Source organism: Marmota monax, unplaced genomic scaffold (assembly GCF_021218885.2).
Source record: "Marmota monax isolate L192 unplaced genomic scaffold, Marmota_monax_Labrador192_F-V1.1 WCK01_AAM20220418_F8-fsc01496, whole genome shotgun sequence".
NCBI lineage: Eukaryota > Metazoa > Chordata > Mammalia > Rodentia > Sciuridae > Marmota > Marmota monax.
Window position 1 is genome coordinate 8,941 of NW_026693581.1, and position 27,965 is coordinate 36,905.

Genomic DNA, 27,965 nt, shown 5'->3' on the forward strand with positions numbered 1-27,965 from the left:
TTGTATGTGGAATTTAGTATGTTTTAAAAGAAAATCTATGGTTTTGTGACTTATTCAACTTCTTGTTAGAGACTCTGGTTATCTTTAAATCTTATATTTTAAAGATTATATGTCAGCTGGATGTGATGGTGCACACCTGTAACCCAGCAACTCTGGAGGCTGAGGCAGGAGGACTGCAAGTTCAACACCCGCCTCAGCAACTTAGTGAGACCCTTTCTCAAAATAAAAAAAATAAAGAAATAAAAAGGGCTGGCTGGAGATGTGACTCAGTGGTAAGCGTCTCTGGGTTTGATCCCTACCTCCCCATCCCCAAATCATGCCAAAGAAAACGCTTTCAGACATCTGTGGTTAGTGTGTTGCTTTGTGACGGCCAGGCTCCTAGTGAGAAGTGCCCGAGAAGCCCGCAGAGGGCCGTGGGGCCAGGGCCGATGTGGGCACACGAATGCCCTAGTCATGCATGGGACCCACAGTGGCTCACAAGTAGGCGTGGCAGGCTGGAGCACAGGCAGTTCACCCACAAGGGACAGAGAGAAAGCACAGTGGTCAGGTGTGCAGCCTGCGCAGCGAGCACTGTGCAGTGGAGGAGTTCAGGATATGAGCCAGTGCGCTCGGAGTTCCTGGGGTCAATCCAGCAGGCCCCGGTCCTGTGGACCTGGGTGCAACCCTTCCTCAGAGTCCTTCAGATGATTTAGCTTTTACATTCTTTTTACTTTGTGTTCTTTCTCCTTCCTTCCCTCCCTCTTCTTTCCTTCTGTCCCTTTCCTTCCCTCCCTCCCTCCCTCCCTTCCTTTCTTCTCTCCCTGCCTCCGTTCCCCTTCCTCCCTCCCCTCCCTCCCACCCTTCCTCCCTCCCCTCCTCCTTCCTTCCTTCCTTCTCTCCCTCCCACCCTCCCTCCTCTCCCTCCCCTCCTCCTTCCTTCCTTCGTCCTCCCTCCCTTCCCTCTTCTTTCCTTTATTTTTGTGACTGGTGATTAACCTAGAGGTGCTCTTCCCTGGAGCCACATCCCGACCTTGAGATAGGGTCCGGCCAAATTGCCCAGCCTGGCCTCCAACTTGTATCCTCCTGCCTCAGCCTCCTGTGTTTCGGGATTACAGGTGTGCACCACTGTGCCTGGCTTTGTACCATCTTTTAAGATTCAGCAGAACAATGCTGGGTGTGCTCGATGCCTGTCTGTAATCCCAGGGACTCAGAAGCTGAGGCAGGAGAATGCAAGTTGGAGGCCAGCCTAGGGGGGAATAAAGATTTGGTGGAAGAATTTTGCCTGAGTAAGATGCTGTGCTCTCTGGAGTCCAGGAGGACTGAGCAGAGGAGAAGCAGACATTGAGTCACCAACGGAATCACAGGGCTTGATTTCTTTTTTGTTGTAATTTCTCAAACATTCATAAAAATATATAGAATAATGAATCCATGCTTCCAATACCTATTGAAACAATCCAGTCTTATTTTTCCTATTCACTTTATTTTTTTATTTTTTGGGTAATAGGTATTGAACCCAGAGGTGCTTAACCATGAGCCACATCCCCAGCCCTTTTTATTTTTTGTTTTGAGACAGGGTCTCACTAAGTTGCTTAGGGCCTTGCTAAGTTGCTGAGGCTGGCTTTGAACTTTTGATCCTCCTGCCTCAGTCTCCCAAGTTGCTTGGATTACAGGTGTGTGCCACCATGCTTGGCCCTACCCGCTTTACTAAAAAAATATTTTTTATCACCAGAGAAAAGCTAATTGCAGGTATCTTGTCTCATTTTATCTGTATATGGCTATCCCTTTCTTCTTTCCTTTCTTTCTTTCGTAGATGGACACAATGCCTTTATTTATTTATGTGGTGCTGAGGATCAAACCCAGGGCCTATCACATGCTAGGCAAGGGCTCTACCACTGAGCCACAGCCCAGGTCCTATATTGTTTTCTATAGGAAAATAATTTAACATGATTATTGTGATACATCTAATACATTTAATAATTATTTCAGCATCTTTCAAAAGTTGCGATGTCCTGGTCAGTTCCTCTAGCTACTTACAAACACTAAGAAAAGTTAACTTCACATTCCTAATGTTATCCAGATAATATTTTATTGATTTCTAAAATTTTGAGTTTTTTATTGCTCAATAATTCCTTCATAGGTCATAGGACGACTTAAGATAAAACTTGTTTTTTTTTAATAAATAAATTTGATAAACATTCTATACTTGATCCTCATGATGATTTACAAAGCAGGTTATGGTAAGCAGAATTCTGGAAAGTTTGGCAATAAAGACTTAACTGGCTTCACCAGGAATTTCCTAAATGTATTTGACCTGAAAATATGTTTTTTGTGTAAAATCTATTAGCCATAATACATTCTGGGGAATTTTGTTATAGGCAGGCAAATGCTGCCTTTGAATATCAAACTAGAAATGTTTAACATTGTTTAAATTTCAATTAGATAATTATTGGTTCATTTTGCATTATCATTGTAATCAAATAACATTTGGGTTTTCCACACAACCCTCTTAATATTAATAATATAGTGTAACAGGTCATCCTCCTTAGGGGCTTTTACTCTGGAAATCTTTCATCACACTGCATAATCCAATGAAGTATTCACGTATTTTTCTACTTTAAAAAGGTATTTATCCACTCCTTCCATAAGGAAAGATAAATGCACTAGTATTTTTTTGAGGGGAGGCTGGAGATGAGATGTACAGATGTCAAGGAGGTGCGCCTGAAGCCTGCAGGGAGCAGCTGGACAGTCTCTACTTGTGAAGAATTGCTTAGAAATGACTCTTACAGGGTATCAGCGAAGGCAGCAGCACAGACGTTGGCACAAATGGTACACCGACATTTCCATGCACTCTGAAAATATGTTCACTTACAAAATGTGAAGGGGCTAACAGGCCAGATGGAACTGATCTGTAGTAAAAGAACAAGTCCCAATCTGTCCCCCTCTGCTCACTGGTGGTACCAAGTGGGCAGGGAGCTGTGAGCAATGTGCGGGGCTCTGAAGCTCCTGCTCTAGCACAGTGGCCCCCACCCACCCTGATCCAGTGGCGCTGCCCTTCAGGGGGCTGGTGGGTGGCAGGCACCATGGTCCTGTTTGTGTTGTGCTATGGCTCTTCTCTCTCTGGTGCCACAAGAGTAATTTCCCCTTTATTTACAGTCAAGCTCCAGCTTCAAGCCGAAGACCGAGGGGTTGTGTCCATCAAGGGATTGTGTGCAAACCGATACCTGGCCATGAAGGAGGACGGGAGGCTCCTGGCTTCTGTGAGTAATGCCTGGCTTTGCAGGTGGCGCCTGGGGCGCATGCGGCTGCTCATCCACTGGCCTTGGCATTTACTAAATCTGTTAGGAGTCCTACATGCATTCTATCATTTCATCTTCACACTTACCCTATTAAATAGAGGACTCGTGTCCTCTTTATTTCACAGATGGAAAGCCTGAAGTTCTAAGTGAGTGAAGTAACCCAGAAACACAGCACGTGGGAATTAAGATTGGGTTAGGCTTGGGGCTGCCGGGGAGGCCTGTGCTGATGTTAGACTTGGGGTCACTGCTAGTTCGTCTTGGGAGAGGTCCAAATACAGCTCTAAAATACTGGCTCCTTGGAACTTTCACTTCTGCCACTCTGGGGCTTTTTTCCTACCAAACTGTTGTCAGCTTGGTAATCTACCAAACTAGCATTCTAAATGTTTCCAGAACAGTGAACCAGGGATAATTTTGGGTGACATTGATGGTGCAGTAGAGTCAGGGACTGGGGTTTACATCTCTCGCCTGCCTGGCCTCAGGATGTGACGGATGGCCATGGCATCTGCAGCAGTGTGGTGTGGCTGCTTTCAGACAGTCGAGGGTAAGAGGACAGAAAGGCAATGAGGCGTCTGCTTCTGTGGTAACCAACCATGGACGCGCTAGTCGCGGGGTCTTAGAGCTCCAGCCTTCTCTGTGTCTGTCTAATCAGCACAGGGATGGCCTTGAGATTCGTTACTACTCTGTGGTCTTACAGATTGTGTTAGTCAGCTTTCCATCGCTGTGACCAAAATACCAGGCAAGAGCAACTTCAAGGAGGAAACGTTTATTTTGGACACAGTTTCAGGGTCTCAGTCCATGGTTGTCCAGCTCCAGTGCTCTGGACCCGAGTGAAGCATGGTGGAGGCCAGATCCTCAGTTCACCATAGCCAGGGAGCATGGGGTGGGGGCGGGTGGGGAAGGAGAGGGAGAGGGAGAGGGAGAGGCGGGGGTCAGGGACAGATATAGTCCAAGGCCACACCCCACTTGCTTACAGTTGCCACCCGTTGTCCAAATTATTAATCCATCAAATGGATTAATCCATCAAATGGATTGATCCACTGAGATTACAGCCCCCACAATCTAATTGTGCCACCTTTGAACATTGTTGTGTTGGGTACTGTGCTTTCAAATCATGAGTTTTTGTGGGGACATCAAAGATCCAAACCCTAACAAAGGGGTAGAGGTTAGAAGACCCGGTGACCTGTGATCTTAGTGGCCCTGTAAGATGTCATTGGAGGCACTGTTCATCTCCACACAGCAGGAATCCTGGTACATCTATAGTCATGAAAAGCCCCCAAGTTGTCAAAAGTGATACAAACAAGCTGCTCTCTCTTAGTGCATCTTTAAAATGAGTTACTTCTGAGACGAGACAGACTTACAGTAGGCCTGAAAACTGAACTGTTGTTTCGTTCTGTTTTTTTCTTTTTCGCTTTTTTTAGTTGGTGCATTAAGTTTTGCATACAGCAGTGGGGTTTGTTGTTACATGATTGTGTATAACGATATAATTTGCCAATTTGTTGTCTTATTCTTACAGAATTTGTGACAGGTTAGAATTCTGAGACTTCCGACCTTTTTCTTGGTAAATAGAAACTGAACTTCCTGAAGAGCTGACCCTGCCCCTAGAAGCGCAGGGCTTTCTGGTTTCTTCCTTGGCTAAGAGCTGTCAGAGGCCTTGGTGTTTCTGTAGTCCCCATATGCCTCTCTCCCTGGGTTGCTGACTCTTCTTGAGGCGGTGGCTTCTGCCAAGCTGATGCAGTGAGCGTCAGTTTGGCAATGCTGACAAGTTTTATCACAAACTCTGTGCAGGGACAAAGCCACAGCGGTTGCTTAATTGAAAATTCAGGATTTGTGAGTCTCCTGTAAGGAAGGGCAGGATCCAGGACTGTTGCTGACTCTGAGGTGCATTTGGGGTCCCGTCAGGGGACCTGTTCCTGCCAAGGTCACGAGTGCATGTCTAGTCTTCTGTCAGCCTGGTGGCTGGCCACCTTGCCTTCTCAGCGGCAGTTTGGGTTCTGTCCCGTTCACCTGGGTCTGGGTGGGCTGGCAGTCCTCAGGCTGAGAGGTGCTTTCTGATGGTGCCTGGTGGGATGCAGGCGGGTCTCATGGTCTGGAGAAGCTGGGGTTGCCGTGCCCAAGGTGTCATCCGTCCCGCTCTCGATCCTGGGCCCTTTCCAGTCAGCTGTGCCCAACATGTCCCTGGGGCTCTGCATTTTATCCCAGTGGGCCTCCTGCAGGGATTTTAAGACATTTTAGTTCCTTCTCAGAGAGTGAGGTGGAACCCTGCCAGCTAAGGACAGGAGGACAGCTGTGCCCTTTGTCCACACAGCTTCACGTGTTTATGGACCCAATGCAATCAGGTTAAGAACAGCATTGTGAAAATGCGTCTTGTGGCTCTCTTCTTGCCTTTAAAAGCTAGGAAATGTGAAAGTTCAAATGGTGACTATATTTAACTGCCCGGGCCTGTATTTGTAGGTTGGAGTTGAGCGGTTCTTCAATATACAACAGACTGCTTACTTACCATTTCATAGCAGGATCAATTTTGTTGCTATGAGTAACAGAAGCCCAGAATAAATATTAGGGAGGGTCTGTGATTTCTTAAGTGTTTACAAAATTCCTTATTTAAGAAAAATCACTTATACTGAGGTTGATTGTAGTTTTACCTTTCAGTCACCAAACAACCTTGATGTTAGCATTTTTATGAAACAATGTGGCTAATCTGTCTACTAGAAAGTTGTACATTGTTTTCTACATAGTGCTACAGATCATGGTACCCTGAGCGAGATATCTCAACATTAACTTGCGTGGATACACAGTAGTGAAATAGAGGATATATAAAATCTCTGAAACTATGCATTTAATACTGTAAAATTAGTTTTGAATATACAATAACTTCCTATTTGAGGGGTCTTAACAAGGAAATGAATTCTATAAATACAGTAAATATAATAGTTTTTTTTCCCATTTTTTTTGGTACTGGAGATTAAAGCTAGGAGTACTTAATCACTGAGCCACATCCCCAGCCCTTTCTATTTTTTATTTTGAGAGAGTCTCATTAAGTTGCTGAGGGCCTTGCTAAGTTGCCGAGGCTGGCTTTGAACTTTTGATTCTCTTGCCTCAGCCTCCTGAGTTACTGGGATCAAAAGAATGCACCACCACACCTGGCAAAATAATAGATTTTTGAGGGTTCAATTATGCAGATTCACAATCTATACTCATCAAATTTGTCAGAAACATACAGTAATTGCAGAGGAACATGTGTCATTTCACACACCACACACCGTCCCCTGCCCACACCTGCGCCCCAGCTCCCCCACCCATAGGTGGTCCTGCTCCCTGCTCAGCAGCCCTGGGGAGCTCAGGGTGGCAGGCTGAAGGGCCCGTCCCTGGGTCAGGACGCTCACAGGGATGGTCCCGTGCAGCCGAAGGCCTAGAGAGGTTAAAGCTTCACCAGGGCAAGAGCCAGGCCCTGGCAGGGACATTCAGAGGAGGGACCAAGCGGCAGCCCCCAAGCCACTCTGGGGGAGGCACCCACAGCTCTACCCTGACTGCCCCCGGGGCCTGCGACACGGTGCCTCCTCGTGCCACTCTGGGTGTGCCCCCAGGATGGGCTTGGGCTTATGGCTCCTCTGTCCAGGGTTCCCTTCTGAAAGTGGTGACCGGGCACCATCAGTGTCAGGTCAGGCACAAGGTCTGCCTTTCTGCCCCCCACCCAGCCTCCTCCCCTGGGACCACTCTGGGTCACGTGTTGCCCTTGGGGACCTCCGGAGGGCTCCCTGTCACTGCTCCCTTACACCTTCCCCACTGTGACACCACCACCCACTCTCCCACTGTTGCCAGGAGGCGGCCAAGGAACACAACAGCTGATCCCCACGGAGCACCCAATTTATTCCAAGATCCGTGGGACATGCGAATGGATGAGGAGCTTATTGGGAAGCATCTCTGCCCCAGAGGGTGGGAGAGAGAGCAGAGGAGAGCAGGGCGGGGCACGTGTCCAAGGAGAAGTCCCTGAGGTGGGATCCGGGTGGGGCGCAGGGGCCCACTGGTGTCCGGGTGTCTTCGGGTGTCCTCCTGCCTGAGGGGTCCGGGAGGCGGCGGCCAGGGCAGGTTGCACTTCTCGCTCCAGCAGCTGGCCCTCGTGAGGTAGAACCCGGGCCACCTGTCTGTGGACAATGAGAGGGGCTAGGAGTCAGAGTCGCCCACCCTGTGGCGCCCAGGTGGACCTAACCCTGGTGGCACCCCCCAAGGGCAGAGGGTGTCCATTCATCCTTTGGAAATGACACTCCTCAAGGCACACGTGAGACCCAAGGCAGCACCGCTCCACCTACTTGGCTCCGTGGGCATCTCAGCTGGGCGCTGGCCGGGGAGCCACTCTGTTTTTGAAGAATCTTCTGAGGGCCTGACCTCTGGTGGGGGCAGGTCCCGGGGGGTCCCTGGGTGCTGGTGCTGGTGGCGCGGGCCCTCCAGCTGCGGGAGCCACTCTGTTGGAGCGTCCGGAGCCGGTCCTGGGGGCCTGCACGCAGCAGCACAGCCTCGCCAGACAGGTGGCCATCCTCCGGACCACTCCCCTCCATCCCCTGGCGGTGTCACGGGTCAGGCCAGGGGTCCTGGAGCCAGCAGGGGGTTGCGCGGTGGAGGAGGAGCTGGGATCCGGTGCCAGGGCCTGGGAGGACCCGGGCAGAGGGGCCGTGGGGCCGGGAGCAGGGACGCTGGCCGACAGGCTGCACAGCATGATGGCGGGCAGGCTGGCTCTCCTGCTGCCCACCTGCCCTGAAGGCTTGAGCTCCTCAGGCTGCTGCTGCTGCTGCTGCTGCTGCTGCTCACAGGCCGAGAGGGGCCAGGAGCACATGGCCGGCCTGCTGACGCCCCACCTTGGGCCCAGAGTCAAGCTGGAGGGGATGGACAGGGACGGGCAAGGCCCCACCTGTGGCCACCCAGGCATCTGCAGCCGCACCTGGCAGCCCGCCCCCCGGGTTTTCTGGTGGCCCAGCAGGAGGTAGGTGGCCATGGCCTGGTTGAACTGGCGCGTCGCCACCGACACCCAGGTCTCCTGCAGCCCGTAGCCCAGGTCCAGCATGGCCAGCAGGATGGAGGTGTCCGCGCGCTTGGGGAGCAGCTCGGCGGGAGGACTCGGGCAGCGTTCCCCATCCTGGCTCAGCCACGGGTGCCCCAGGATCTGCTGGAGCGTGGGCCTGTGCGCGGGCTCCAGGGTCAGCATCCAGGACACCAGGCTTTGCGCCTCGTCGGACAGGTGGAACGGGAGGTGGTACCTGGCCTGCAGCACCTGCTCCTTGGCCTGCTCATAGCTGGCCCCGGTGAACGGGACGCTGCCCGTGAGCATGAGGATCAGGAGGACACCCAGGCTCCAGACGTCCACCGCGGGGCCGTCGTAGGGCTCTCGCCGGTGCAGCTCCGGGGCCCAGTAGGCCACGGTGCCGCAGAGCAGGCCCAGCTTCTCTCCGGCCCTGAACCTGCAGGCCAGGCCGAAGTCGCACAGCTTGGCGCGGCCCGCGGCATCCAGCAGCACGTTTTCCGCCTTCACGTCCCGGTGCGCGATGCCCTGCGCGTGGCAGTAGCCCACGGCGCTGGCCACCTGCCCGAACAGCACGCGGGCCTCGTCCTCCCACAGGCCCACAACCTCCGGGATGTGCTGGCCCAGCTGGCCCCCAGCCATGTGCTCCATCACCACGTAGGCAGTGCCGGGGGTCTCCACGATCTCCAGCAGCTGCACCACGTGCGGGTGCTCCAAGCCCTTCATGATGTCCAGCTCCGACAAGACCCAGGACAAGGTGGCCCCCGCCCCCTTCCGCAGGACTTTCACGGCCACCTTCGTCCCCGTCAGGATGTGTCGGGCCAGGAAGACCTTGGCAAAGCTGCCCTGCCCGACGACCCCCAGGGGCTCATAGCGGCCCGTGAGGGCTTCCTCCAAGGAGGAGCTGGCCGCGAGGTCCCGACGCACCCTCCGCACCACACTACGCTCACTGCTCTCTCTGGACATCCTCCGCCCCACGCCCACTAAGCCCGCTAGCTAAAAACAAACACAACAAACAAAGCAAAGAACACAAGCAAAACTAACACAACAAAGCCCAACAGAAAGCCCCAAATCAGAGAACCAACCTGAGACCGCAACCAGAACCACCAAACCACCAACCACCAAACGCGCTAACTATGGGAGTCCCACAGGTCACTGCCTAGAGCTTCCTGTGCTTGTGGACAAGGTGCCAGCCTCGACCCGGCCTTATATCCCCGCTGGCTCAAGGGCCTCACAATGCTGGCCCCTGTGAGGTCACAGCCAGGAGTGGCCCACTCACACCTGGGGGTGGCCCACGGTGGCATCTCCCACTCGGGCCTCCGGGACCTTGGCCACCTTCCTGGTCAGAACAAGGAGGGTCTGTGGAACCTCGGTGCTCCCGTGTGTTCGGGACCCCGACCTCTCCTTGCTGAGAAAGGAGGAGCTGGACCAGGCCCCGGGGCCCGTGCCTCGCCAGTACACAACTCTGTCGTGGCTTTCGCCCCGTGAAGACCCCACCCCAGGTCCTCTGGAGCCATTCAGCGCCCGTCTCCTCCAACTCGGACAGACTGGTGTCCAGAGCGTGGTAGCAGTCCCCTCACTCCAGGACGCTGGTGCGGGTCGCTCTGACCCCTGAGCCCCAGGACCACGTTCCCGACCTCTGTGGGGTGTGGGGGCCAGGTCAGGCGCCTGCCTCATCACTGCCCCACAAGGTCCTATCAGGTCACTCGCCAGAACCCTTCCTGCAGCCCACAGGAGTGAGGGTGGGTCATCTTCCAGGGATGAAGGCCGAACCTGCCAGCCAAGAACCCTAGGGCCAGCAGGTGCCCTTCCTGGGGTGCAGAGAGACGGAGCCGTTCCCGACGCCCCGGTCCCTTCCCGCTGCTCTGTCCACAGAGCCTGGGCTGGCTCCTTTGGAGCCTCACAGACTGACCGCTCCCCCCTCTGGGACCTGAGGCGTCCACGTGTCAGGCACCAGAGGCCAGGTGTCTGTGGGTTGGTCTGCCCTGGTCCCTTGGTGCTGCCTTTCTAAGTCCCTTAGACTGTGTGGATCTTAACGACAGGTAGTGGGTTCTCACACTTCCGTGGCCTCTTGACTCGGCCCAGTCCACGTTCACGTGTCAGGAGAGGTGCCCAGAGCTCGCCCTTGGTCCATCTTCCATGGGGCCATTGGTATTTCTTCACATGGAGGGAGGGTCATAGGACTGAGCCCGTCCTCCCCCTTCCTCCCTCTCCCTCCTTCCCTTCATGCCTGGCTCTTCGTCCCCCTCTGCCCTCCCTCCTGGTCTGTTTAGTGCCCTCCTCCCCTTTCCTGGGGCCTGGCTGTCCACACCAGGGCCTCCTCTGTGCTAGCTGGGCGCTCTCTCACTCGCTGCACCCTGACCCTTAGACCAGGGTCTCGGGGAGTTCCTCAGACTGGCCTCTGCCTCTCCAGTATGGGACTGTGGATGTGACTGTGGACATGCCTGGTTAATTGGCACACACCTGTGCATGTGCGGTTGTGATTCTCGGATCACAGCAGGGCCTTTTCCAAGGGGACTGTCCCTCTGTATGCAGAGCCTCGTGGCCCAACCCCCTCCTGAAGGCCCTCTTCTCCATAGTGCTGCATCGTGGCTGAACTTCCAACAGGACTGTTGGAGTAAAAGCCCTCAAGCCCCAGGTGCAGGACTTGGTCACTAGATGTGCCCTGCGTCAGGGGAGTCCTTTTGATTCATCCATAGGACATTAAGTGGGCACTCAGAGCTGGAGGAGGACAGAAAGAGCTCTGGTGAACACAAATTCATGACAGTTGTCAACACTGTGCTGCTTTTGTCTTCCCTGTGATTAAAGAGAATACTGTATGAAAAAAATCTCCTCCAGGGCTTAGCGCAGGTTATTGAGCCCAGGATGCATGCTCTGCAGCTCTGTGACACAGGTGACTGAAGGGGATGCCCTGGAGCTGTAGGGGGGCATGCTAGGACCCCATGGGCGTGACGCTGCTCTGGGCTCACATCACTTGGTCATGTTAATTGGAACCCCAAGGAACCCCAAGGAATAGCTGTGGCCTAACCCAAATGAAAGGGAAAACCAACAAATAGCAAAGGAGGAAATGGCAGGAATGAGGCCAAGCATCCAGGAGACCTCTAGGAGCACACAGAGATGGCTCCGGTGCTCTCCCTTGTCAGGACGTCCTGTCAGGAAAGCCCATGAGACACTCCCTGGAAGCACAGGAGGACCAGGACCCGGAGGACTGGCTGCAGGAGCCCCCTGAGGGAGACCACCCAGCCCTGGCCGGATCTGGGGGAACAGGGCCAGGCAGAGGAGTTGCAAGGCCCCAGGTCGTGGGCATGATGAGTGAGCTCAGAGGGATGGAGGGACAGGCAGGCCTGGGTGTGCGACCCCGTCCTGCAGCAGGAGCAAAGGAGAGCCAGGTGTGGGTCTGACCAAGGTCACACTGGGCGCCGGCAGCTCTGGTGTCCACTCTGCAGATAAGGAAACTGAGGCTCAGGGAGGTCGAGACCCCTGTGAGTGCCTGCCTCCCTCCCTGGATGCACGGTCCTCACCCCCAGAGCACTGCCCTGGGCCAGACTCACACGTGCTGGGCTCCCCACCTCCCAGGCGACTACTAAAGTGGGGTTGCAGCCGACAGCCGTCCAGATAGCTGACCCAGTGTGTCGGGCCATTCAGCCCCTTCCCCACTGAGTCCTCAGCAGGCTCCCTGCCCCCAAAATAACTTTGGCCCGTCTTCTCGGGGCTCTCCAGAGGACTGCTCTGGACACTTCCCAGACGGTGTTTTGCTCGTCTTGAGTTTGACGGCTCTGAGTCCTGGGAGGTCTTTCTACTTCCTGTGTAAGGAAAGCGCCACTTGTCCTCCAGAATCAGGAGAAACACACACAGAGCCCCCAAGAGTGGCAGGGACCTGGAATGCCTGGTCACAGAGCAGACGCGACACAGCTGGAGAGAGCACTCGTGAACTGGAAGGTAGCCCTGAGGGAACGTCAGGATGTACCACAGAAGATCAAGAAGCTGAAGAAGGAGAAGACGGCCATGAACATCACAAAGCCCCAGAACCTCGTCTGAACTCGAGGGTAGAGAAGAAAGCACGCAGGAGAGCCCAGAGGGGCACTCTGCAAGCCAGGACTAGCATTTCCTGCTGAGGCCAACATGGGCTTCCTCGGACCCTCCTCGGCACCTCACAGTTGACTCAAGACTGTGGTGTGGCCGGAGACAGGAAAGCAGGACGTGGGTGCTAACTGAGTGCCACCAAGCGGCACACGCTGCCCATGTGTCCCAGTGAGCCAGTCCCTGGCCTTGAGGCTGAAACCGCCACTCCCTTTTTGGCATGGGAGGTTCACTGTATCTCACTGGCTTCTGGGTGCTTGGTGGTTGGCACAAAGACACACACAGTAGGTGCTCAGTAAAGACCATTGAATGAGCATGGACCTGCGGCTGGCAGAGTTCAGGTTCATGTCCACTGTGGCATAGAGGGGAGGAGGAGGAGGAGAATGGCTCTGAATTGAGGACCCTCTGACCCCAGGCCTGCACTGAACCCACATCCCAAGCAATGTCCACATGCCCCCATGGTGGTTTGGACCTTAAAGGGCCCCGATAGCTCAGGTGCTGAAGGTTGGGTCCCCAGCGCAGCAGTGTTCAGGGTGGGGCCTTTGGTAGGTGCTCAGTCATGAGGGCTGTGAACTCACAGTAGGTTAGTCCTTAGGTCACAGCTCAATGGACATGGAGAGGTGGTGGAGACACCAGGGTGGGCCCAGTGGGAGGAAGCAGGTCACTGGGGCCTGCCCTTGAAGGTTCGTTTTGTCCCCAGCACCTTCTCTACCTGCTTTCCCCCACAGGAGATGGTCAGCTTCCCCCCCGTGGTGTTGTCTTACAAGTGTCCAAAGGACGGGTCCAAACAACCACCAGCTGAATCCTGAGCCACATCAATCACCCTCCTTTTCATTTCCTCGGGGTATTTTCATGGCTACAGAAAGTTGACACAAAAAAAACTGGTACAAAAAATCATGGATCATTGGTGTGACGACACCTGACCAGGTGGTTTTTTGACAGAAGCATCTTGTAGAAAAAAATTGGAAACTGACGTGGGATCCGGGTGGGGCCCAGGGGCCCACTGGTGTCCGGGTGTCTTTGGGTGTCCTCCTGCCTGAGGGGTCCGGGAGGCGGCGGCCAGGGCAGGTTGCACTTCTCGCTCCAGCAGCTGGCCCTCGTGAGGTAGAACCCGGGCCACCTGTCTGTGGACAATGAGAGGGGCTAGGAGTCAGAGTCGCCCACCCTGTGGTGCCCAGGTGGACCTAACCCTGGTGGCACCCCCCAAGGGCAGAAGGTGTCCATTCATCCTTTGGAGATGACACTCATCGAGGCACACGTGAGACCCAAGGCAGCACCGCTCCACCTACTTGGCTCCGTGGGCATCTCAGCTGGGCGCTGGCCGGGGAGCCACTCTGTTTTTGAAGAATCTTCTGAGGGCCTGACCTCTGTGGGGGGCAGGTCCCGGGGGGTCCCTCGGGGCTGGAATGGAGCCCCTGCAGGAGAGCCAGAGGGAGCAGCTGGCTCAGGAGCAGGCAGAGCGTGGGGAGCACTGCCCTGTGGACAGCCCTGGCTCCCTGAGCAGGAGATGCTGGGCGGAGAGGCTGGGAGAGGGTCCTGGGGAGCCCCTGGTCCTGGGAAGCCTGCTAGGCCTCAGCTGAGGGCTCCATGGTTTTCAGCACCTGGACTCCTTCCCGCAGGTGCCCTGATGCAGCCTGAGATTTGTGGCAGACGTGTTCCCCTTCCCTGGGCATTCAAGTTGCTTTCTACTGGGGCCCTTGTAAGCAGAGGTGCAAGGAACCCGTGGTCCAGTCTGTCTGTGGGCATCTCCGATTATCTTGTTTTACCTCCCCAGAGGCACAACTAGTGGGTGAAAGCCAGGTACACTTTTCATGGCCTTAATATCCATGACAGAAGGGTGCTCCAGAGAAGTGGTGCTGTGTACCTTCCTCCATCAGGGTGTGGAGAAGTGCTGGTCTCACTGCATCTGCACCTCCTGGACTTTAGTACGTGGTCCGAGTCCTCACCAGGTGGACACGCACGAGGTGCTTTTGAATTCCCCCACCAGAGGCAGTGTCCTGTGGCTCGACTGGTGGGGAACAGATGTGGTGACTTCTCCCACCTGGACCATGGATGCCTTTCCCCCAGCCTCACCTGGAGGGTACCCAGGATGGAGGCCTGCAGCCTCTACTTGTGTGGACTGACCGGGGCCTTCCTCCTGCAGCCTGTGCTCTGTCACAACAGGCTGCTGAGTGCTTCCTGGTCCCCTGCTCCTGCAGTCTTCTGCCCAACACTGACCCGAGGGAGATTTCCTCGTGGCCAGCTGGCCCAGGTCCTTCCCTGGGGGGGTCCTTCAGTGAGTCCAGGATGCTCAGGGCACCGGTTCCTGGTGAGCACAGCCCTGGGCTCTCCTCAGCCTGGCTCCTGGGCCTCCTCCTCCTCCTCTCTTTCTCCTTAGGTTCCCCTGTCTTCCGCCGGGTCCGTCTCTGGTAAGAGCGTTTCCCACCTCCCGTTCCTGGCAGCTCTCTGCAGACCCCAGCATTGCCGATGTGCCTCGTCCATGGGACCTGTCCCCCACCGTGTCCCCCTGTTGACATCCTGCCCATCTTACCAAGGCCAGCTCCCGAGAGGCCTGGGTTCCTCCCTCAGCTGATGGCTTTCTCCCTGGTGCTCTGCTGGGGAAGGAGCCGTCTCTGTCACCGGGAGGCTGTGCAGTTACGTCCGGCTTGGGCCCTGTGGCTCTGGTGGGACTGCAGTGGTCCTGCCCTGGTGACCACCTCCTCCTCCGCCAACACGCTCCCCACTCAGTAGGTGGGCAGCCTTTGCTGGGCCGGCTCCCTGGAGCCAAGCTGGACAGTCTCCCCTGGGCTGGTGACAGTGCTTCCCGGGACAGTGCTGTCCCTTCCAGCAGGGCTCCCCATGCCCAGCCATCACCGTGGCCTTCTACTGTGCACCCCATCCTCCTCCGTTTGTCTTCCTTTCTCTTTTTTGGTCCCAGGGTCTGATACAAGAACCTTAACCATCGGCCACATCCCCATTCCTTTTTATTTATTTATTTCGTTTTTGAGACAGAGTCTCACGAGGTTGCTTACAGCCTCACTAATTTGCTGAGGCTGGCTTCCAAACTGCGATCCTCCTGCCTCGGCCTCCTGATCCGCAGGATCACAGGCGTGCACCACCACACCTGGTATACACACCATTTTCACAGTAAGTTAAGCATCAAAGGAATCACATTTGTTATTCCACAGCGTTGGCCACATTTGTGTTGTTAACAGAGCACACGGGTCATCTTGTGCTAAGTCCTTAGAATTTTCCACAGGGAAAGTCACTTCTGTTTCCTTATGGAAATAACAGCAAATACAGTGATACGTGGGAGATCGTTAGTAAGGAAGCCCAATGAAGCTTAGTTACATCAAATCAGGTAGTCTGCATTCACATTCTTTAGTCATCTATCTTATTCACTTTTGGTACCAGGGATTCTGCCTAAGGGCACTTAACCCCTGACCCACATCCCCAATCCACTTTTTTTTTTATTTTGAGATAGGATCTTGCTAAATTGCTCAGGCCCTCGCTAAGTTGCCGAGACTGGCCTCAAACTTGCAATCTTGTGGCCTCAGCCTCCTGAGCCTCTGGGATTGCAGGCGTACTCAAGTCATCTATTTTTAAGGCTGCAAATTCGTAGCACACATAGATCTCATAAAGCCATTTACAATGACACAACATTCAATTCTGATGGTTATCCAAAAGCACTCGGTGAAGTGCAGGTCTCCAGCGTGAAGGCGCAGTGCTTGGGAAGGGAATTGCTCTGACCTTGCCGCCCACACTTCTGTGTTGCTTCTGCCATCGCCCAACACTTAACTCCAGAGAAATAACACCCTGGAAGGTCAGCCTTCCATGAATGAGTAAGACTTACATCCCGTGTTAGTAAGTCCTTCTCTAAAACTGGCCTGTGATGGAGAAGAACTTTGAAATCAGTTCTCACCTCTGCCTTCTTGGGCGTCCTCTGCAGTTGGTGTGTTTGTTTAATAAGGTCAGATTGACAGGATTCAAATCAACCAGGTAACAGCGAACAGCGCGGGGGCTCCAGTACATTCAGGTGACGAGCAAGCCCCTAGTCCACTGGCTTTCTGGCTTCTGTCCCCGCCTGTGGGGCAGCTCCTCCTGCCGTCTTGGAGGCTTCCCAGTAGCAGCTGCACATGTAGTCACACTGGCTTTTAGAGCTTAGTTGTCACTGCAAAAACGAGCGATTTGAGGAAACCATTGGAGAAAACGGAAAATACGGTCTTATCATAGAGCTGCTGGGGAGAGGGTTGAGAAGGTGTTGGTGGCAGTGAGGTTGGAGGATAGGGACATGTAGGAAAGTTCCTGAGAGGAGTCAAAGTGGAGGGTGGGTGGCCTCTCTGCAGGTAGGGTGGTGTGTGTCCCTAGGGGGTTAGATAGACTGAGCATGGACGGCATTTCTGCAGGTGAGTGTGGTTGCTCCCTAGGTGGGGACATAGACTGCAGGTCGATGGCATTTTGCAGGTGAGTGTAGAGTGTCCCTCGATGGTCACACACACTGAGGGTAGATGGTGTTTCTGTCTGTGAGTGTGGTGTCCCTTGAGGTAGAATCATAGGCTGCAGGGTAGGTGGCACATCTGCACGTGAGTGCGGAGGGTCCCTCAATGGTGACATAGACTAAGGACATCTGTGCAGGATAGTGTGGTGTCTCCCGAGGTGGGGACACAGACTGAGGGTGGCTGGCAGCTCTGCAGGTGAGTGTGTCCTGTCTCAGGCCTGGGCACTGTGCTCTTTGTTCCATTAGCTTGTTGTGTTTGGACACCACTCTTTGCAATGTTGTTTCTCTAAACAATTTTAGGCAATCAGATATCAAAATATTCTTCAGGAGAATGCTTTTTCCTCTTTTAGTAGGAATTTTTCTAAATTTGTTTCCCTAGCAATACAGTAATTTAAACAGAGTGCCTTTAATTAACTTAACTAATACATCACTGCTTATTATTCCTTCCATTTCTTCCTGCTTCTATAAAGTTTAGTTTAACTAACATTTGATGGAGTCTTCTGGGAAGGCAAGTTAGTTTTTTACTTTATCTTTCTTGGGATATTTTTTTTTTGGTATGCCTGTAGAGAAACCTAGGTGGTCCTGTCGCTTTTTGTGTAACTGGAGTAACAAAATGTCCGTTCAGGACCTCTGAGCTGCACAGGTGAAGGGTCATGTTTGTATTCTACTCTTGACCAATGTGGTCTCCTGAGCCCAGCTGCAACAGATTATAATGGAGAAGTGCGTCTGTGCCTACAACCATGCTGAGTTCAGTATAGAAACATCTGCTGTGTTCTGCATTTAGAAGCGTTTTATCAAAGACTGGGCCCGTGGTGCATGCCTATGGCTTTAGCTCCTCCAGGGGATCATGGAGGTCTGTAAGTCTGAGATGATCCTGGACAACATAGCAAGATGCCATCCCCAAACAAATCAAAACAAAAAGGAACGTGTGGAAGAATGCTCTCCATTCACCGAGCAGACCTTGCCCACTGGAGGAGACCGGCAGAAGTGCGTGGTGGGAACGTGAGGTCAGGGAACAACTGTGTAAACTGGGACCACCGCCGACCCCCTCGTCACTTATCAGTTGCCAAACTGTCCTGCATATGTTATGGTGTTAAAGCTTAAAGTCAGTCACTTTCCTTGAAATTCAGGCTCTGCCGTCTAGCACCTCACATTGAAATGCACTTTGTGTACTGCTTTATCAATCAAAATCTCCAGTTTAAATGGCAGCTGCCCAGCCACTGCCTGTCCAACGTCAGGTCTGTGTATGAAGGAGAACAGATGACCCTAAGCGCCAGTGACTGATAGATGCACTTCCACAGCTGAACCAAGATCTCTGTTAAGCTTGATCATGGTGTGTACCCAGAAGTGTGGCCCTCGGGGGGCCCTGGCCTCTCAAGGGAATTGGCGCCCTTGGAAAAGGGCGAGAAGCTGTCCAGAGCCCTGTCCCCTCCATCAGACCCGCACCAGACTCCAGCTGCTGGCACCTGGGTCCTCAACTCCCAGCCTCCAACACGATAAGAAATGAATCTCTTTATAAAGTATCCAGTCTTGGGATTTTATACCCCCAGGACCAAGGCACTGAAGCAAGGAGTAACACAGACTGCTCTGGGGGACCAGAAATGTGACAGAATAAGCGGAACCTTAAGGGGTTAGAAGACAAAGTTGAAGGGGAACAATGAAAAATAGACAAAAAACAGAGTTTGAAAATATGCAAGAAAAGAAAATTAGAGGACCAGCCCAGGAGTTGTGACTCGGAGAGTCAAGTCTCAGAAGGTGAAGACAGACATGGAGGGCAGGAAGTCATCTATCCAATAATTCAAAGTGTTCCCCAGACGAAGCCGCAGTTTCTGCACTGAAAGGGTCCAGTGGGGACAGGGGACTGCTGAGGACCAGGAGCCAAGGGGCCAGTAGCTCATCCTCAAGTTCCTTCCCAGCTCAATTCCCCAGGCTTTTTCCGGAAATGGTCAGTGTGTCCAGGAGCATGTGTTCTAGCCAGAGGGGTCAAGCTGACTGCAAGAACAGTCCTCAATTTGCACCAAGTCCACAGGAGGCAGTGGCCCAGGGAGTCACTGAGGAGGCAGGAGGTGGCAGTGGTGACCCTGTCCACCGGGCACTGAGTGTGCTAGGGGCACTCCCCGCCAGGCGGGGCAGCACCAGCCCTGCCCAGGTCCTCCAGGGCTCAGAGATGTCGGAGCTGCCTTGTCCAGCCCAGGATGCAGGTGGGGCCCCTGGACAGCTGCCCGGCTCTGCCCCCTCCAGAGCTCTTCTGAGGCCTTCCTCCTGTCCTGGCTGCAGAACTAACAGAGGCCCATGTCAGGAAAAGGAGGACACACAGAAAAGTGAGAACAACCGGATCATGAACGTTTGTTTCCCCAGAGTCAGTTGTAATTAGCAGCTTCATGCCTACTCAATCATACTGTTCACAAAATGTTAAGTCCTAGAGATAGGGTTTTAAAATCTATTTTTTAACTTAATATATTCATTTAATAGAATTATTTCTACATGATATTTTTAAATGGCGTCATGATATTCTTTTATAATTTATTTAATTAGCTCTCCAAGAGATAGGTATTTTATTGTTGGCAATTTCCATTATTTTAATATCATATGTTGTATTTTTAAACACACATCTTAATTTCTTCAGGAGAAAACTTCTGAAGTAGTTAAGTTAGAGAAACAGACTTTGTAAAATCGCACATGAAAAGCTGTGCTTCTGCCTCCAGGTATGTCAGGCATGAAGGCTGGCTGCCCCGCGTCCTGCCGGGTCCTGTCTGCTCCTCCAGCCCAGCCGGGCACTCTGCCCAGTGGACACTGGTACTCTGGCTCAGGAGCCAGTGGCATGTGCTCGCACAGGGTGGGCTTGGCCAGCTTGGAAGCAGTGAGCTCAGAGGCCTCGTTTGCCCTAGGCCACGGCTGATGCCTAGGTCCACTGACAGGCCGTGGACCCTTGGCGGCTGGGCGCCGCTGCCTATCAACCCTCTCCAGGGCAAACCAAGAACCTGGGGTGCTCCCTGAAGCAGCAAGTGTGGCGAGTGCACTCTGACCCCTCAGCCACAAAGTGCTCACCTCAGCGCCTTCTCCTCGGGTGAGAGATAACCGGCCACTGGCGCCTGGTCTCTGCTGGACTGGGCTGTAGGGGCCACGTGGAGAAGGAGGGATAACAGCAGGGACCAGCACACCGTGAGGACACGCCCATTTGCAGGCTTTGGTCCCACTCCCTTCTGCAGGGGAGGAGAGTCCAGGAGTCTCTCCCCGGACAGCACAGGTAGGTGTGTCTGCAGGCCACAGAGCGGCGTGGCGGTGTGTGTGCCACAGTCTCCCCTGGCCTGTGGGGACAGGAGCTCTGGAAGGAGCTGCTCTCAGAGACGGGGGCCAGCACTGTGGGGAGGAGAGCATGGGCCTGGGGGCCGGACCCCAGCCACCTCCCAGCTGTACCGGCCCAGCTCTCTGGCCTGGAGTGAGCGATCGGAGCTTCTCTCCTCGCTCTTCTGTGAAGGACCCCACCATGGACTCAGTGGACTGCAGCCAGCACCGGCTGAGCTACTGGCTTGTAGTCTCTGTCCATGCTTCCTCCTTCCTGTGCTCTGCCGGGCGCCTCTTCGGGCCTGAAGCACTGGCCATGGTGCCGGGAACACGGGCTGCCGCAGCGTGGGCCAGCAAAGGAGCAAGCAGACGATGCCTCTGCACAGCAGTGGAAGGCCACTTGCCCTCGCTCTGGCCAGGGCAGCCTCTTGCCCCTCAGTTGGCAGCCATCCTTGCCCAGAGCACAGCCCAGGCTTTAAAGAGGCTGCGAAGGCGGGTCAGCAGAAAAGTTGAGGCTGGAGGACCAGCCCACCTTGAGCTCCACCAGAGAGCACCTCTGGAGACTGCTCTCCATGGTGTGATGGGGCAGGCTGCTCTTCCCCAGGGCCCTCCCAAAGCTAGACCACGGCTGGGTCCTGAGAATGAACAGCGAATGCCGTTTCCCCAAGTTGCCCCATATGCTGTACCAACCAGGTGATAAGGGCACCTTTGCCCTCCACGCCCAGGTCCTAGGGACCATGAGTCACCCATGGGCCATGTCAGCCCCAGGTAAAGGTGGCTCTGCCCCGTCCTCCTGGCCCGGCTCTCTCGACAGGCCACGTCCAGTTTGCCTTTTCTCCAGCTGTGAGAGGCTGCAGCTCATCACTGTGGCCATGTGCAGTTAATTGACCTCCAAGCGCATGACCTATAAGGAGGAGGGGGGCTGACAGGCCACGTAAGGGATCCCATGTCCTGCAGGAGTGCTCTGAAGTGCCCACGGGCCGGGGGCTGTCCCTGCTTTACTTCTCTTCCCTACATGAATGCACTCTGCTGTGTTTTTGTTGAGACAGAAAACCCAAATGATTTGAGACAGAACAAAATTCTCAGTGAGCTTGCCGTTGAGCCATCTTGGAGTCTGTCTGGTCAAAGTGGGGTCTCCTCCTGGACTCACCTGACCCACTGACTGGGGCTGCCTCTCCTCCTACCTCCAGGGATCCTGGGGAAGTAGAACAACACGGCCAGGTCTTCAACCAGGGGCTTGCAGGACAGCCTGGGGGTCTCAACGCAGAGCGCAGCCCACTCTGTTGGGCCGGGGTCTTTGAAATTGCTCATTGAGGTTCCGAAAGCCTGGCCAGTGGGATCCTCAGATGGGAGAGTTGTTTTGTGACAGGGGACCACAGTTAACACAGGAGACTGCCAGGAATAAACACAACACCAGCAGGGCCTCCTGGAGGGGCCGGGAGGACGGGAGAGACGTCCACCTGGAGGGGCTGGGAGGACAGCAGAGACGTCCACGTGGAGAGGCTGGGAGGGTGGCAGAGACGTCCACCTGGAGGGGCTGGGAGGACAGCAGAGACGTCCACCTGGAGGGGCTGGGAGGACGGCAGAGACGTCCACCTGGAGGGGCTGGGAGGACGGCAGAGACGTCCACCTGGAGGGGCTGGGAGGACGGCAGAGACGTCCACCTGGAGGGGGCTGGGAGGACGGCAGAGACGTCCACCTGGAGGGGCTGGGAGGACGGCAGAGACGTCCACCTGGAGGGGCTGGGAGGACGGCAGAGACGTCCACCTGGAGGGGCTGGGAGGACGGCAGAGACGTCCACCTGGAGGGGCTGGGAGGACGGCAGAGATGTCCACCTGGAGGGGGCTGGGAGGGTGGCAGAGACGTCCATCTGGAGGGGGCTCAGGGAATGGCAGAGCACAGCCACTCGGCTCCTCCAGATGTGCCCTCATGGCAAGCTGCAGCTACCCAGGGAACCCTAACCCTTGGATCCCTAGACAGAAGCACTGACCAGAATCAGCACCGTAGCACTCCATGTCCACTCTGCAGGGCTACTTGTCTACTTGTAGCTGCTACTTCTGCACTGAAAATGTAAACCTCTATTTTACAGCATCCAAACACTCACACAACCTATTTTACCCGATACAGTCTTCACTGACTTAAAAGGAGTGTACTGAATGAACATTTTCCTTGAGGTGTCCAGGCAGGGAAATCGGCAGTGTGTAAAAGAACCCTGTCCACGTACACACTTCCTGGTGGCCCGTCCCTCCACGGAGTCCTCTTCAGAGCTGAAGGAAGCGAGCTACCAAGCCCAGGCAGAAGGGGAGACACAGAGGCAAGCTAGACCCTCTGAGTGAAGGGAGCCGACGGGGAGCACTGCTGTACCCACCCAGCCACAGGGAAACCAGGGGGCAGTGAAGGCGGGGGACAGCAGGGGCTGGGGGGACAGAGGGAGGAGCAGGCAGAGCAGAGGACTGTCGGGCAGTGAACCTGGGGGACACGGCTTTGTCCACTGGTTTAGGCCCTCAGACCTCCAGGTGTGGATGCATCCCCGTCAGCACAGTGGAGTGGGCAGTGGGCGTGCGAGCCCTCTACACTCTCCATTCAGTTCTGATGTGATCCCCAAATGACTCTAAAAATGAAGCCAGTAAACACAGACACACACACACACACACACACTCACACACAGAGACACACAGACACACAGAGACACGCACACAGACACATACTGACACACAGACACACACAGTCACAGACACACATGCTCACACACACACACGTGCCCAGGCAGGGCCTGTGAGGGACATTCCCAGCCTATGGGGAGAGGGAGGGAGGGAGCCTGTCCCTGTGCTGTGCTGGGGCAGGGCCCTGTGGCTCTCCTGCAGGTAGCGTCAGAGAGTACCCACTTTCCCTACTTATTCTCCTTAAATCCTCTTCCTGCCTGCCTGCCCTCCCTCATAGTTTTTTTTCTCTTCTTTTTTCTACCCAAAACGTTCTCATCCCTTCTTTATGGCCAGGAAGGAAGACACCTGGAAACCGTGCCCTCTCGTGGCCCTTAGGGGAAGCCATTTGTCCCCTGGAGGCACGGACTTCCCCCAGCTTTGACCCAGGAGCAGCCTGGACAGGCCACCTGGGGCCTGTCCAGCAGGCAGTAAGGGGGGTAGGGTCCTCGGCCAGCAGCACTGACATGGTGTCACCCACTCACAGGTGAACCTGAACGGGATGCCAGGTTGTGTACACCTGGCTGTGCTCAGAGGGCAGCGAGGCCCTGCCCGGAGGAGGGCCACGCTGGGAGGAGGGCAGGCGAGGTCAGGGGGCCAAGCCACGCCTTTCCTCCCCGTGGGACCTGGGTGGGCGCCATCTCGGTGTCTCAAACCCCTGGGCCGACTTCCCCCGCCCAAGACCCAAAGTCCCCTTCAGTCTGTGACTGGAAAGACCCCAGGTCCCCTGACAACCACACGGCACTCATGGACCAGTTCATTCTTTATTTTGCAAAGCAGGGCAACTGGAGGAAGCAGATGGGAGGGTCTGCACAGTGCAGGAGCCTCCCTGGCCGGCTGGTGGCCTCACAGCTGCCAGAGGTGGTGAGTGGCACAGAAGAGCCACTGGGTGGCTCAGGGGTGGGAGAGGACAGTGACCAAGATTACAAAGCTAAACATGAGGTACACAGTGACTCCCTCGTCCTAGTATAAAAATAGTGTCAGAAACTATATATTTGTTCAGATATAGTGAAAAGGCCTAAGGTACAAACAGGCAGGGGCAGTGGCTGTGGGACTCGGGCTCCTCTCCCAAGCTGCAGGACCAATCCACAGTTTTACGATCCCATGGCTTCCGGCTACATTCAAGGACGTGTCCACGGGGGCCTTCGGAGGTGTGGGAGGGCCCCCTGAGCAGAGGTCGGCACTGCCCAGTTCACAGCCGCGACAGCCTGGCCAGCGCGGGGGCAGACGCTGCTCTTGCCTGGCTGCTCCCCAGGCTGTCACAGGACGAGGACGCAGGACACGCACTGAAGGGCCCTGCGCAGGCCTGGGGTGAGGAAAAGCCCGGGCACGGGAGGAGTGACGGGCCCTGTGGTGTCCCTTCCTACCCGGGCACAGGCTCAGCCCGACACACCTCCTTCCGAGCCACCCCCGCAGGCCGCAGGAGAGGACGGCGGCCGCTGCGTCTGATTCAGTCCTGTTGAAACACAGCAGGAGCCAGAGCCTGGGCCGCTCTGGGCCAGGTGTGCCCTGTGCCACCTGCCGAGGGAAAGGCACTGCACCGGCAGGAGCTGGGGACGCAGCTCCCTCCAGGGACCTGGCTCCAGACTGCTCCCCCAGCTCCAGCACCGCTCACAGGGAGACCGCCCACCGATGGTGGCCAGGAGCTGGTCTGTGCCCAGGTGAGGCGTTTAGGGGACCGGCAGGGGAGCAGTGCGTCCTTGGCTTCTCCATCTTGGAAACGCAAGTGAGAAGGACCTGTGGGCTGAGGCCTGTGGCACGGGGGGGCTGTGTCCTTGCCCTCCCCAGGCTCAGGGCAAGTGCGCCCTGAATGCACGCGGGCGGTGCCTGCAATGCCAGGGCTCGAGAATAGGGGGAGGAGCTTCACAGACACCCTTGGCCCCGCCAGTAAAGCTCGGGACTGCTCGGCTGACCCCGAGGCGGAGTGGCATCACCCTGCTCTGCTGTGACCAACCAACCCAGCAACCACGAATACAGGGTGGGGTGAGGGGGACTGTTTCTGTCTCCAGCCTGAAGATCCTGGACAGGAAACTTTCACAGAAGAAAAACTGATCTGTGCCCTGCCCCCAGGCAGCAGTCCCCATCTGCCACTGGTTCCCACCAGTGGGGACGCGGAGCCAGGACGTGCCCTGCAGACACAGGGGTGCCTCGGAGCTGCAGTGTCGGCAGCGACATGGAGCCTGGCCCTGCCTAACTTCCTTCACGGTCCAAACCAGTGACACAAAATAAGCTGCTATCTAAGAACAAACCAACGCCTAAGCTGAATGCATCTCCTTCTTGTTGAAACACACATCCAAACCCTCCACGCAGAATCGGCGTTGTCTCGCGGCACACGCCAGAGGGGCCTGAGCACACTGCCCGAGAGTGGGCGGCTCTGTATTTTGGCATAACAGGTGTGTGATGAAGCTTGTCAGAGAGTCTACCCTAGAGAATCATGCACGCGTGCACAGGTGCGTTCAGTGTGCAGACACGACGATTGCTGGTGAGTCTGTGTAATTCACACTCCAGTGCCACCAAGAGGCAATGTTAGATTTCACCTGTGACATGAAATAAAACATTCTGAAGGTCCAGGTCCGCAACACCAGCTAGAGCTCCCTGGACGCGCCTCACAGTGCAGTGATGGCCACACTTTATCCTGCCTCTTCTCTGGACTTGAATGGCAGGAATAGAGCCGGGGGCTCACACATACACACACACACACACACACACACGCACGCACAGCACTAAGGGGAACACGCTGAGTTTTAGGGCGTTAGAGGATGTGAACAGGAGTCAAGAGCACTGAAAGACCTTGAGGCCGCGGCACACCCACACCCAGGGCTCCTGTCCACCTTAGTGACAGCTACCCAGAGCAGACACTTCCCCTCCCTGTAAGAAAGTGGGAGGGTGTGCTGCGGGTCACGGGAGGTGCTCAGAGCTCCCGTCGGGGCAGGAGCATGCAGAGGAGAAGAGACCAGGTGGTGAGAGCCGCCCTGGCTGGAAGGGACCCACTGGGGGCGACTGTGGGTGGGGTGTGGTGGAGGAGGTGGGTCATGGGGCTGCCCCAAGGGTGCTTCTCCACCACGGCCCCTGCCCCCTTCCCAGCTGCAGGGAGATAAGTGCCTCCTCTACCAGGCTCAGGGCAGCGAAGCGGTCACCACGGACTGAACCCGGAGCTCCTTTCTGTGGTCCTCGTCAGCTGTTCTGGTCACAGCAAACCTGACTAACGCAGGTGGACGCTGACAGGCCAAGTCTCTCCTCCTGCTCCCCCCAGATCCAAAGGTCTCCGCACGCATGGGGCAGAGTTCCTCTCGGGTGCCACCTGCTCCACTGTCCACTCCCCCAACGCTGGGCCAGCGGGAACTCAGGGGCACGCTGAGGTGGGCTCAAACCCCAGGAGGGTGTGCACTGACTGGGAGCTGCAGGGCCACCCGCACTGCGGGCCGAGGGCAGTGCCCAGGCCTCGTGCTCAGGCCCTGCTCGCCTTGTGAGCTGACCGCAGCTTCTCAGCCGCGGTGCTCCTGACCTCACTGGGCGGAGGCGCCCTTCCTGCTCCCTCAGCTCTGCCCACAGCTCCGGATCAGAGCCCTGCTGCCGACACAGTCCAACTCTCCTCCAGGGTCCACCTGACAGACTGAAGGAAGAGAGACGGAGCTCCGTCCTGGAGCCCGGTGTCCCTCCAGGTCAGCGCTCCAACAATCACGTTGGGATCTAGGTGTGGTTTGGAAGGACGTGGAAGAGGACAAGATTATTTTCAAAAGTTCAGATTTCAAAACTGCTTCTCAGCAGGACCTCCCACGGCATGTGTTTGGCTGGTGGTGGAATGGGGCTTCTCCGCTGACCTGCTGACCCCTGCAGGTGAGACGGGCGGCCCTTGCTGGGGGTCCTGGGGGGATGGCCAAGCCCCACCCCCATTCTTTCACAAAGCAGCAGGTCAGTGGATGCATTTTCCTTGCGATGCGGCCTCACACTCTTTCCACCTGAGCAGACCCTTGTTCCTCCTAACCCCACCTGGCCCCCAGCAGGCCCACCAGGGCTCACACACTGTCCTCCCGGCCTCTTGAGACAAGCAAGACTCCCAACCACGGGAGCCGGTTCTCATAAACCCAGGCAGGAAGCAGCGGCAGAGCGGCACCCACACCCCCCAGCACACACAGCCCCACCTGGCCGTGGGCTTCCCGCGGCACAGACATGCCCAGAACCTGTGGAAACGTCCCCTGAAAACACGTCATGGTGCTCTCGAAAGCCGTGCAGAAACAAGAACACAGCAGTGGCCAAGTGTGGACGGTCTGCTCGGCGCACAGTGGGCTGGGGCTCCCAGAGGTGCCTCGGAGTCTCCACGCCGCGCCAACAGCCCCTCAGTTCCGCTTGGCCTGGCCGCTCTCCCCGTTGACCAGCGTCTTCTCCTGCTGCTCTGCCAGGGCCTGCCACTTCTGCCTGTTCCTCTGGCAGCCCTCCAGCAAGGGCCGGCAGTCCTCCGACACGTGGGTCAGGGCCTGGAGAGGAAGAGAGGAAGCAGGTGGAAGGACGCAGGCCGCAGCCCGCCCAGGCCACGCTCCACTCCTCTCGGGAGCCTGGCCTTCCCACGTGGACAACACACAGGGACCTCAGGAGGGAGTCCCCCGCAGCACCGAGGTGTGGAGGCTGGGCTGGGTGGGACCCGCTGTTTGGGGAACAGGGCTTGTTTCTGTGTGGTGCAGACGGCTTCGGGGGGTGACTAGCAGGCTTGCAGTGCTGAGAGGCGAGCCAAGTAGGAGTGACGCATCGCAGTTTCTTTGTCAGCCTACCCCATGTTGCTTAGAGGAAGGACTCTCCATGGTGGACCCAGATCATTTGCAGTGACTTTGCATGAAAGGTGACCTTGCTCAAGGACCAGGGCGGATCCGGGTTTAGGGTGGATCAGGGTTTAAGGCGGATGGGGGTTTAGGGCCTTCTGGGTTTAGGGCGGTTCCAGGTTTAAGGTGATTCCTGCTGGGAATAGGGCCTATCCTGCTGCCTCAGGCGCGCCCGCTCCTTGAGTTCCCGTTGAGTGCGGGATTCAGAGAGTATTTTGGGATACAGAGCCCAGTGGAGGTGTGGATTTTGCCCAGAACGTGCGTGTAGAGGGCCGGTGAGAGTTCGGGAATAAAGAATTGCTGTTTGAATCTACAAGGCTGTGAGTG

The 27,965-nt window shown here is 55.7% G+C and overlaps 2 protein-coding genes and 1 long non-coding RNA gene across 3 annotated transcripts in view; 1 reads left to right on the forward strand and 2 right to left on the reverse strand.

Moving 5' to 3' along the window:
* The first annotated feature begins 947 nt into the window (after positions 1-947).
* Positions 948-27,954, forward strand: LOC124102858 (uncharacterized). The gene is made up of 2 exons (XR_009228193.1): positions 948-3,236; positions 25,909-27,954. It is a non-coding gene; the product is annotated as an uncharacterized LOC124102858 (long non-coding RNA).
* Positions 7,119-9,876, reverse strand: LOC124102856 (sperm motility kinase 2B-like). The gene is made up of 2 exons (XM_046459287.2): positions 7,580-9,876; positions 7,119-7,414 (listed from the first exon to the last, which is right to left on the reverse strand). Exon 1 carries the CDS (start codon positions 9,247-9,249, stop codon positions 7,597-7,599), a length of 1,653 nt encoding a protein of 550 aa, XP_046315243.1. The 5' UTR covers positions 9,250-9,876; the 3' UTR covers positions 7,119-7,414; positions 7,580-7,596.
* The window catches only part of LOC124102857 (cGMP-specific 3',5'-cyclic phosphodiesterase), a 28,859-nt gene continuing 24,463 nt past the window's right edge, over positions 23,570-27,965 (reverse strand). Inside the window, exon 10 of the mRNA XM_046459288.2 lies at positions 23,570-27,299. Coding sequence (XP_046315244.1) covers positions 27,162-27,299 — 138 coding nt within the window. The 3' untranslated portion in view covers positions 23,570-27,161. The remainder of the gene's footprint in view (positions 27,300-27,965) is intronic.

What these genes read in the sequence shown, in the direction of transcription:
- LOC124102856 (XM_046459287.2), bottom strand. Translation starts at nt 9,249, where the DNA reads ATGTCCAGAGAGAGCAGTGAGCGTAGTGTGGTGCGGAGGGTGCGTCGG.